Source organism: Monodon monoceros, unplaced genomic scaffold (genome assembly GCF_005190385.1).
Source record: "Monodon monoceros isolate NGI ecotype Baffin Bay Population unplaced genomic scaffold, NGI_Narwhal_1 Super_Scaffold_20, whole genome shotgun sequence".
NCBI lineage: Eukaryota > Metazoa > Chordata > Mammalia > Artiodactyla > Monodontidae > Monodon > Monodon monoceros.
This window is the reverse complement of record NW_021703777.1, coordinates 92,605,239-92,617,376: the sequence shown is the minus strand read 5'-3', so window position 1 is coordinate 92,617,376 and position 12,138 is coordinate 92,605,239. Positions and strand designations below refer to the sequence as shown.

The 12,138-nt window shown below is 43.3% G+C and overlaps 1 protein-coding gene across 1 annotated transcript in view; it reads right to left on the bottom strand.

Annotated features, from left to right (window-relative positions):
• FAM184B (family with sequence similarity 184 member B) overlaps window positions 1-12,138 on the bottom strand; it is a 111,542-nt gene that overhangs the window by 17,875 nt on the left and 81,529 nt on the right. The window contains exons 9-10 of the mRNA XM_029235746.1: window positions 7,031-7,160; window positions 6,019-6,210 (exon numbers count right to left, since the gene is read on the bottom strand). Coding sequence (XP_029091579.1) covers window positions 6,019-6,210; window positions 7,031-7,160 — 322 coding nt within the window. The remainder of the gene's footprint in view (window positions 1-6,018; window positions 6,211-7,030; window positions 7,161-12,138) is intronic.

Here is a 12,138-nt window from a genome sequence, read left to right as displayed (position 1 = left end):
AGAGATTGAAGCCAAGGTTTGTAAAAGATGGAGCCAAACTCTCTCACTCTGACCCAGCGTCTTCAGATCAGCCCTGCCTGCCTTCCGGCTCAGAAGCCCTTGGCAGTGAAGACCATGCAGGGTTTAGCCGCCAGATTTTATATCAAGTCAGACACTCATCCCTGGCAAATTGCTCTAGCCTATTGTTTGCCTTGCTCTTGTTGTGGCTGGTTTGGGGCCTCCTAAGCGGCCTGACTTCACCCCCAACTCTCCATGTTCCATCCTATATAAAGTCTCCTTCCCCTGTGCTCCCAAAATACCATGTGCAGCCATTTCATGGCTCCAATTTACTGAATTACAGCAACCTGTTTGAGTGGCTGCCTTTCCCCTTAGAGGTGAGCTCTTTGTGGGCAGACTGTGTTAATCATCTTCATATATCCTGAGCTCAGCACGATGGTAGCCCAAGGTCAATGCTCAATAGAGCATGAGTAAGAAGAGTGGATCTTCTTAAAATTGAGCTCTTCTATGGACTGAATGTTTGTGTCCCCCACCCCCAAAATTCATATGTTGAAACCTATTCCCCAATGTGATGGAATTAGGAGGTGGGGCCTCTGGGAGGTGCTTAGGTCGTGATGGTGGAGCCCTCGTGAATGGGATTAGTGCCCTTATACAAGAGACCTCAGAGAGAGCTCCCTTCCTCTTCTGCCATGTAAGGTTATAGTGAGAAGATGGCCATCTATGAGCCAGGAAGCAGGCTCTCAACACACCCCATATCTGTCCGAGTCTGAGACTTGGACTTCCAGCCTCCAGAACTGTGGGAAGTAAATTTCTGTTGTTTATAAGCCACTCAGCCTATGTTATTCTGTTAGAGCAGCCTGAACAGACTAAGACAAGCTCTTATTCAGTCATGTACTGTTCTAAGCACTTTACGTGGATTATCTCTTCTGACGCTCTCAGTGGTCCTATGTGGTACATACTATTAGCCATCATTTTATGAATGAGGAACCTGAGGCACAAGGAAGACTAAGCTCCCTTTCCTCTTAAGTGGCAGACCCAGGATTTGAACCCAGGCATCCCACTCTTAATCACTATCCTGTGTTAGGAATGACCAGATGTCTGCCATCTCCAACGAGAACTGCAACCTGTCTCTTTTGTCTCATTCTGGAACCATCCCATGCAGACTGGAGCCAGCAATAAAGACCCCATGAATCTGGTTCCAGGGTGACCAGGGACTGGGGCTTAGAACCGCAGGGTCCCCCCAATGGGCAGAGCACCCTCCCCCTCTCCCACCACCAGATCTTCCTTCCTCCAATCAGTCGGAGGCCCTGGGACACCTCCCTTGCAGGTGGGCCAGCCCTCTGTGCTTCCTCTGCCTCCTGCAGGAGATTGAGGCCTAAAGCCTGGAGGGATAAAGCTCAGGCCAACCCAAAGGCCGGCATGACCCAGCAGCAAATAACCTGGGCATCTCGGCAACCTGAGCCCTTATCGATTGCAAGCCAACCTGGAAAAAGATTTAAGAGAATAAAGGAAGAAAAGGAACTCACAAATTTTATAAATTTATTTATTTATTTATTTTTGGCTGCATTGGGTCTCCATTGCTGCACGTGGGCTTTCTCTAGTTGTGGCGAGCAGGGGCTACTCTTCATTGCCGTGTGCGGACTTCTCATTGCAGTGGCTTCTCTTGTTGCGGAGCATGGGCTCTAGGCCCGCAGGCTTCAGTAGTTGTCGCACGTGGGCTCAGTAGTTGTGGCTTGTGGGCTCTAGAGCGCAGACTCAGTAGTTGTGGCGCATGGACCAGGGCTTGAACCCATGTCCCCTGCATTGGCAGGCGGATTCTTAACCCCTGTGCTACCAGGGAAGTCCCAGAACTCACAAATTTTGAACACCTACTAAGTGCCAAGCAGTCCACATTGCATGATCTCATTTCTTTTTTCTTTTTTTAAAAATTCTATTTTATATTTTTATTGGGGCAATACATGCACATAGTATAAAGAGTCAATATTTTCAAAAAAGGAAAACCAGCACCTCTTAGCTCTCTTTCTTCCTCCTTCTGCAACCTGCCCACTGGAGGCAGCCACTGGCAACTCTTTTAGTTCTTTCTTCTGATATTTACTGCCATTAACAAGATATTACCTTCCTTCTGCTCTTTTTTTTTTTTTTGCGGTATGCGGGCCTCTCACTGTTGTGGCCTCTCCCGTTGCGGAGCACAGGCTCCGGATGCGCAGGCTCAGCGGCCATGGCTTATGGGCCCAGCTGCTCCGCGGCATGTGGGATCCTCCCGGACCGGAGCACGAACCCGTGTCCCCTGCATCGGCAGGCGGACTCTTAACCACTGCGCCACCAGGGAAGCCCCGCTCTGTCTTGATTATTTTAGAAACTATGAATTGTCTTCCCATTATGGTGGATGAGGATTTTGGTCTCATACATTCTTCCCCTTCCATTCCTTATATACAGTTATCTTGCTTTTTTAAATACAATAAAATATATTCAGTATTTATCCTTCTTGTGAGTAAGTACCATTTACTGCTGAGCTAAATTAACTATAATTATTAAAATCTACCTTATACATAGTTTTGTTTTTCCTTGCATTAATAACTACTGCATTTTTAATTTGCTTAGTTTTCTTTGGATATTTGGCTAAGTCTTCCTACAACCTCTAAAAGCTTTGTAAAGCACTTTCACTACAATCTTTCACATGGCCAAATCGGTCAGAGAAACCATCAGGTCTATTTTTCCTCGGAGGCATCTCTTCTAGAGCCCTCAATCATCATGCTCCAGTCTAGACTGAGTTGTTCCCTCAGCCAGCGGCATAGCTGGGCTCCTAAAACCTTCCTTCTCCTGTGTTGGATTCTCTGTAGCCTAGATCCCTTTTCTTTCCTCTTTCTTGATTTGCTCCCTTGTTTTGGTGGGATATTCTTCAAGGAACTTCCTAAGGAAAAGTGTATGGAAGATGTATGGGTCCAACAGGAGACAGAAACCACACAGTAATTTAAACAAGGGAAACTGAATCTAAAGAACTATTAAGCTCTGATAGGAGAGTAACTGTAAAGATGCAAAGAGAACTCTGAAGGGTATCCTGAGGCTGAGGGAGAGCATTCAAGAAAGGGAAAGCTTGGAAGGGGGAGCCCTTCCCCAGCCTGGGATCCAGACGTTGTTGGAGAAGGTGTGGTGGCAGCTCACTGATGGAGATCACCAGGTTGCCCAGGCCAGAGTCAAGCAGGAGTAACCCTCCACAGCACTGGTGAGCCACAGATGGGCAGGTGCCCAGACGGAACGGGGACACCAATGCAGGCATGAGGGCCAGAGGGAACAGTGTTTGCCTTGGGAGCGTTGCAAGAAAAAACTTCTGGGGTGCAGGCAACAGCAGCCAACAGGCAGGAGCCCAGAAAGAGTCAGGGTGTGCAGGTGTGAGGATGGAGTCTGTGGTGTCCACATCGGGAGGCCACAGGATGGTAGTCACTGGGCCTGGACCAGGGCTACGAGATCACCGTGAAGTCACTGGGGGAGTATCACCCGATGTCCTCACACACCCAGAACTCTGTTCAACTGTGCAACAGAAGCCAGAAACAGAGCAAAAATGCAACTGCCGGAACCAGGAAGAGAAAGAAGCCTCCTTCTTCCTGCAAGGTGCCTCCAGCGCCTTCTACTGACAAAGCTTAACACTGTGCTCTCTGTAAAGGAGGAGAAATGCTTAAAGAATCCAGATCATTATCGCAAGCAGGCATCAAGAGCTGAGAGGCATAAACTGAGAGCTGAGAGGCATAAACTGATAACAGAAGGTAAATTTCCTAATATTTCATTTGTCTGATATATTTTTATTCAATTTTCACTCTTGCTAATGGTTTTAACTGAATTTCTCAAAATTGCTTCATGATCTTCTTGCTTCCCTGTTGCTGTTGAGATGTCTGATGACATGAGGATTCAAGTACTTTGAGGCTGGTACCAATTTTCCTCGTTGGGAGCTTTTAGAATTTCTTCTGTTTCCTTGGTGTTCTGAAGTTTCAAGACAAGCCTGGGTCGGGTCTTTTTCATTTCCTTATAGGAATTTCATTCTGTTATTTCTTTGAAAATCTCCTCCCCTCCATGATCTCTTTCTGGAACTCCTATTTGCTAGATATCAGCCTCCTGGATTCTGTTTCTACACTTCTGGTTCCTTCTCTCCCATCATCCATTTCTTTGTCTTTCTACTTTGCTGTTTGGAAGGTTTCTTCATTTTCTATATTTCAACTCATTTACTGATTTTTAAGTTTTCTGCTATCCTGTTTTTTATTTTAAAAGAACTCTTTCTTGCTCTAATTGCCCCCTCCTTTGCAAATAACATGTTATCTTTGTTTCATGGATGCAAGTCTAATCTCTTAATTCTGAGGATATCAATCCTCATTGAATTTTTTTTTCTGTTCCCCGCATTAGCCATTTCCTGTGAGTTCATTCTTTTCCTCTTGATAATCTTGGATTCCCACTCTCCCATTAGAGACTTCCTCGAAAGTTTAGTAATCCTCTGCTGTCTCTTCATATTTAAGAGTGGGCACTGAAGGATAATCAGAAACTCCATCTGTACCTGGGGTGGTGCAGCAGGGGGGCATCTGTTGGATGGTGAGTTCCTCTGGGGATCTCGGTTCTAGCTGCTTGTTTTCTGGAGCTGAGCAGAGAAAGCATTGCTGGGGGTGTGACAGAGGTGACTGTAGTCCACCTAATGGTTCAGTACACAGATTTTCACCTAAACTTAGTCTCAGATGCAAGCCTCATCCCAGCCTCTATGACTGGTACTTCCTAATTCAGAGTCTCTCTGGCTTAGTTTACCCAGGGATCGCTGCCCCCCACCCCAATCTCTTGTCCTTAAATATGACAGAGGTAATTGGCTGACTGTGCTGGGTAAGCTGGGAATCTGGGCTTCTAGGTGAGTCATACTCTCCACCTCACTCTTGCCTTCTGTTTCAACTGGTGCCTCCAATTCCTGGCTTCTCTGAGTTCCACTGTCAGCTTGATTCTCGTTCTTCTCTGTCTTGAGGCACTTTGGTTTGAGCCTCTCTGCTCTGCAAGGTCATATACTATGTCTCCATTTGTTTCCTGTCCTCACATATTGTGGTTCAAGGGTACAGATGTCTCCCAGCTTCATCTGAACAGAATATGTTTCTGCTGTGTGTCTTTATTGGTTTTTTAGAGCATTTCCAATAGGAAAGAATTCAGAAGTCTTTATTTTGCCACCTTAAAACCAGAACTCCCACGTTTTTTCATTTAATCATCTTGACATCTCAAAGAAGTGGGTCTCAATATCCCCAATTTATAGAAGGGGAAATTAAACTTGAGGCTTTAATTCAGTGAGACCCTTGAGTACCTAGCTACTATGAGCTAGGAGAGGATTCAGTAATGGACAGGTGGAGATGGTTCCTGGCTTCAAGGGGCTTCCAGTTTGGTGAATTTGATCATATAAAGAGGGAATCAGCGTGTGAAGCCAGCCCGCTGTGTGAAGCCCGTGGTGACAGTGTGCTATCTGTAACAGTAAGAGTAGGAGCCCATCTCCTGAGACAGCAGAAGGTAGAGGTGACAGGTGAAAGGTGCCTGAGCCTCGCTGATGATTACACATCGCCGAGGTCATCACTGCTCTCCAAGCCCTTCGGAAGGTCTATTTCTGCTGAGCTGGTCTTTCTCAACTCTGGGCTGCCCTCCTCTTCTTAGCTGCCAGGTTGAGCCTGACTCCTTAGCACACATCATGCATAACATTGCCCAAGTCATGAAAGAAAGTTGTTCTTACAATATCAAGATCATGGGCAGATGGGGAAAAGCAGTACCAGAAGCTCAAGGGACCTGAGTCTGAATCCTTGTCTTGCCACTTACTAGCTGTGTGACCCTGAGCAAGTTACTGAACCTCTCTGAGCCTCTTTCCTCATCCAGAAAAAGAGAATATGATAATAATGACCTCGTAAGATGATTGTGGGGACTGGAGATAATGTACATAAGGCACCTCATAAATCGCCGAGCAGGTGCTTGCACAGCAAGTGCTCGGTAGTAGTTAGTGGACGTCATCGTTAGCACCCTTACCTTGACTTCCTGGTTTTTGGCCTTCTCGAGCATGCGGAGCGCTCGCTGGTGGGCGGCCTCGAGCTGAGCTTTCGCCACCTGATTCTGCTGGACGCTCTCCTGGAGCTCGCAGTCGGAGAGCTGCTTGAGTGCCCGCAGGTCCTCCCTGTAGTTGCTGGTGCACTGCTCCAGAGCCTGCTGCATCTGCGAGACCTGCCCGCCAGAGCATCCGACCTCAGGCTGTGCCCCTCACCCCGCCTGGGATTTTCTTTAAATATAAAAGCTTTCTGAACGTCTCCGCAGCCCAGCTGAGCCTCCTCTATCCAAGGGAACTCTGAGGGGGGTAGAAGCTGCAAGCGTAAAGAGTCCGGGGACAGTAAAGAATCCAAGGAGCTCCTGGGGGGCTCCTCAGCTACAGCCATGGATGCCAGGGAACAGGGAAGAAGGGCTGGAACGTATGCCACCCAAGAGAAATCAAGAGACCAGAAAACCCTCCAAAGGTCTACACAGCAGCCTCCCTTGCGTGCCCCCCGCCCCGTGCCCAAATCTCACTTTCTTACAGAAGCTTTCCCTGACAACCCTATTTGGCATTATATGCACCCTCTCATCACCAGACAGCCTCCGAATCTCCTTCATCCTGCTCTGTTTTTTCTTTTTCCTGAAGCCCTTAACATGTTCTAATATACTATGTGCTTTGCTTATTTCCTATGTCTAGCATTTTTTGTCTGTATCCACCTCCTCTGCTAAAATACAAGCTCTGTAATGCAAGACTTTTGTCTGGTTTGTTCACTGATGATATCCAAGCACCTAGAAGAGTTCCTGGCTCCTAGCAGGCACGCATGAGCCATAGCAGGTGTTGAATGAATAAATAAACAGAACCAAGAATCCCACCTCACCCTGGACCTGGAATACCCTCCCCAGCTTGAACAAGAATCAGGCCCTGCATGCATTTCCAAGGTTGTCTGCAAGACTAAGGAAGAGGTAGGGTCTCACTCAGCATGAGGGTGCATCCCCACCACGGCTGTCCTTCTACCTGGGCTTGCAATCTGGCCTTCTGGCTCTGCCACTCCTCTTGCAGACGCTGGATTTCCGGTGCCTTCTCCTTCGGCAAAAAGCCCAGCGGAGGCTGCAGGTCACCTCCCTCCTTGAGGGGCACTTCGATCCTTTGAAGATATGGAGGCCAAAATCACAAAAGATCCCAGGCTGGAAATGACATGGTTACCCTGATAGCATCTCAGCCACTCGGGCTGGGGGGAGGGAGCTCCGATGGCGGCTAGTCGAATGAGAGACATCTCACTTGGACTTTAAAAAGCCACTTGACTACAGATTCTCAGTGCTATTGCACTTGGGATACTGTCAAGATTCAGCTGGAATCACCCGGCATCTGTTTTAGTGGGTGCTTAATAAATGATGATTAATTGTCAGAATGACTGAGAGCTTAGAGTTACTTATATGGGGTCCCTGGGTCTCATTTCACAACTTTTCCTGCATATGGAAAAAAAACAAAACAAAACAAAACAATGATGCTTTACTCGAATACAGTACTTTACACTTTTCAAAGCACACTCAAAACTTTTACTGGCTGTTCCCAGCTATAGATAGGAGGATTATAAATAGACCTTTTTGTGTGTGTAGCAAGAACAAGAAAACGCTGGTTTAAAGCTCCAGTAGTTTCTGCATTCTAGAAGAGATGCTACAAATATTTTTGGAGGAGACTTCCCTGTACTCAGTTCTGGGCTTTTAAATCAGCTGAGAAATTCAAATGTGATTGGTTGAGATTGTAAAGTTAAGTATTTATCCTGTTTAACAGTGCAAAAGGATGCCACACGGTGGGCATCTCTGCCAAGATTGCTGGGACTCAATGACGTTTTGCTTCCTCTGGCAAAGACATCAGGCCAGAGGACCAGAGGTCAGGGAGTTAGGGCCCTGGACTGTGAAGAAAGGCCATGATAAGAAGGACTCTGGCTTGGCAGAGGTGAAAAGGCCCAGCAACATGGCCAGAGGGGACCCTTGAAAGGAAGGGCAGGATGCTAAGGGCAGCATAGCAAAGTGGTTAAGAGCATGGACACAAGAGCCAGATTGCCCAGGTTCAAATTCCAGCTCTACTACACTGGCTATATGACCTTGGCTGAGCTCTTCAAATTGTCTGGGTTTCCTCTTCCATAACACGGGGTTAATAATAGTACCTTTCACACAGATTGTTATAAAGCTTAATAGAGTAAATATCTTAAAAAATGCTTAACACTATGTCTGGCACATAGTTAATAATCACATAAAAAATTAATCAAACATTTAATAAATTGAGAAGTTTTCTTTCTCTGCATCCTAATTCTCTTAGGTTATCCTCAAACTTTTGGAAGCTATGGTAAACATAACCATATTTAAGGAACAATAAAGGGGAGATACCTTGGTCTGAGCCCTGGTTAGGAGAAGCCAGAGGTGACAGACAGTGAAGCAGTCTAGAGCAAGAATGATAAGCGACACTACCAGGCTGGATGTGTGGAACAGGTAAACTTTCCCTGGAGAGGGGACCAGACTTTCTCCCAGGGCTCAGTTATTATTTTAAAAAATGTTTTATTGAGGTAAAGTTTACAGTATTGAAATTATGTGTACAATTCAATGAGTTTTGACAAATACACACAACCATAAGAGCAACACCCCAATCAAAATATAGAACATTTTCATTACCCAAAAACTTCCCTGCACCCTCTTCCAGTCAATCCACCATCCACAGGCAGCCAACGCTTTGATTTCCATCACCATAGAGTAGTTTTGCCTGATCTTAAGCATCATACAAACAGAATCACCTGGTACTACATAATGTCTCTGGAATTCAACCACATTGTTGCAAATGTCAGTAGTTCATACTTTTGGCTGCTGAGTAGTATTTCATTACATGAATACACCATGATTTGTGTATCCATTTTCCTACTGATAAACAACATCTCAGCTGTTTTCACTTCTGGATTATTATGAATAAAGCTGTTAGAAACATCCTTGTACAAATATTTTTGTGGATATATGTTCCCATTTCTTTTGCTTAAATACCTAGAATTGGAATTGCTGGTAGGTATATGCTTAATTTTTTAGGAAACTATCGAATGGTTTTCCAAAGTGGTTGTACCATTTTACACTCCCAGGAGCAATGCATGAGAGTTCCAATCACTCTACATCATTGCCAACATTTTGTGCTGTCAGTCTTTTAATTTTAGCCATTCTGGTAGGTGGGAAATGGTATTTCCTTTTGGTTTTAAGTTGCACTTCACTGGTGACTGATGTTGAGTACATATTCATGTGCTTATGGGCCATTCATATATCTTTTTTATGGAAGTGTCTGTTCAAACATTTTGTCCATTTAAAAAATATGCTTGTCTTTTTATTGTTGATTTATAGGTCTGTGGCTTGTCTATTCATTTTCTCACTGGCATTTTTTTAATGAGCATACATTTTAATTTCGATGAAGACCAATTTATCAATTGTTTTTGATGATTAGTATTTTCATGTCCTAAGAAATCATTTCCTACCCCAAATTTTCAAAGATATTTTCCTATTTATTATAGTTTTAACTTTATGTTTAGATCTATGGAACATCTCAAATTAATTTTTATGCATGGGGTGAGGTGAGGTTGAAGTTTATTTCTTCTCATATGTTTATCCAGTTCCAACACCATTCGTTGAAAAACTTTTCCTCTCCCTATTAAATTGCCTCAGCACCTTTAAGAAAAATTAATCTAACATCTTTGTGCAGGTCTATTTCCAGAACCTTCATTGTTTTTCATTGATCTATTTGTCTATCTATATACTGATACCATATAGTCTTTATTACTCTTCATAATGTCTTCATAATGTCTTAAAATCAGGAAAGCCTGAGTCCTCCAGCTATGTTCTTCAAGATTCTTCTTTTATCTAGGTCCTTTGCTTTTCCGTATCAATATTCAGAACAGCTTATTTATTCCTACAAATAGGGCTATTGGGATTTTATATGGGATTGAACTGAGTCTATAGCTCAATTCAGAGTAAATTAAGATCTTAACAACATTGAATGTTTCAATCATGATCATTCTGTCTGTAAATAAAGATACTTTTATTCTTCCTTTCTAATTTGTAGCTCTTTTTCTTGCTTTATAGGACTGGCTAGGACCTTCATGACAATGTTAAGTAGTGAAAGCAGAATTTTTGCCTTGTTTCAAATTTTAGGAGGAACGTGTTCAACATTTCACCATTATGCATGTTTACATAGTTTATCATAGATGATCTTTTTCAGGTTGAAGAAATTCTCTTCTATTCATGGACTGAAGAGTTTTTATCATGAAAGGATGTTAAATTTTGTTGAATGCTTTTGTACATCTATTGATATGATTCTTTTTTTAATAATTTTTTAAAATTTATTTATTTATTTTTATTTTTGGCTGCCTTGGGTCTTTGTTGCTGTGCATGGGCTTTTCTCTAGTTGCAGTGAGCAGGGGCTACTCTTCGTTGCGCTTCGTGGGCTTCTCATTGGGTGGCTTCTCTTGTTGCAGAGCATGGGCTCTAGGCACGTGGGCTTCAGTAGTTGTGGCACTCGGGCTCAGCAGTCGTGGCTCACGGGCTCTAGAGCACAGGCTCAGTAGTTGTGGCACAAGGACTTAGTTGCTCCGTAGCATGTGGGATCTTCCTGGACCAGGGCTCGAACCCGTGTCCCCTGCACTGGGAGATGGATTCTTAAGCACTGCGCCACCAGGGAAGTCCCGATGTGATTCTTTTTTCCCTTTATTTTTTAATGTGATGAATTACATGATTACCATTCAAATGTTAAACCAACCACGCATTCCTGGGATAAATTCTACTTGGTCATGATGTATTATTCTTTTTATATATTGCTTGATTTTATTTTCAAACATTTTGTTGAGGATTTTGCATTCATGAAGAATATTAGTTTGTCTATATTGGTGAATGCTTTAGGTGCCTTGAAAAAAATTTATTCTGTAGTTGTTCAGCATATTGTCTATAGGTATCAATTAGATTAAGTTAGTTAAAAGTGTAGTTCAAATCTTCTATGTCCTTGCTGATATTAGTTTAATCATTCAATCAAATACTCAGAAAAGGGTGTAAAAATCTCCAAATGTGATTGAGAATTTCTCCCTTTAGTTCTCTCAGTATTTGCTTCATTATTTTTAAAGCTTTGTTATTAGGTAATACAGATTCAGAATTGTTATGTCCTCCAGATGAATTGACCCCTTTACCCTTATGAAATATCCCATTTTAATCCCTGGTAATACTCCCTGTTCTGAAGTCTACTGTGATATGAATATAGCCACATTAGCTTTCTTATGTTTCATATTTGCATGGTATGTCTATTCCTACCCTTTTACCTTCAAACCTATCTGTGCCCGTATTAGGGCTGCCATGCAAAATACCACAGGGTGGGTTGCTTAAAAAGCAGAAACTCATTTCTTCATACTTCTGAAGGCTTGAAGTCCACGATCAAGGTGTCAGCAGGTTTGGTTTCGCTAAGCCTTCTTCTAAGGCTTCTATTCTTCTGAAGCTTGCAGATAGCTATCTTCCTTCACCTTGTGTCCCCATGTGATTGTCCCTCTGTTGGCATTACCGTGTGCTAATCTCCTCTTCTTATAAGGACATACTGCGTGAGGGCCAATCTAATGACCCCATTTAACTCAATCATCTATTTAAAGCCCTATCTCTAAATACATTCACATTCTAACATATTGGGGGTTAGGGCCTCAACATATGAATTTGAGGGGCGGGGCACAATTCAGCCAATAACAGTGTCTTTATGCTTAAATATCTCTCTTGCAGACAGCATACAGTAATGTCTTATCTTTTTATCCTCTCTGGCAATCTCTTTCTTTTTACTGATGTCTTTGTTTCATTTACATAGTAATTATTGAAATGGTTGGGTTTAAATCTATATCTTCCTATTTGTTTTCTATTTGCCCAATCCTTTTTCTTATTGTTCCTCCATTCTTCTTTTTCTATCTTACCTGACAAATATTTTTTAGGATTCCATTTTAGTTCTTTTATTGGATTTTTTTTAGCTCTTCTTTGTATTCATGTTTAATGTTGCTCTATGGATTACAATTTCTATCCTTAACTTATCACAGCCTACTTAGAGTTACTATTTCACCTCTTCATATAAGTCCC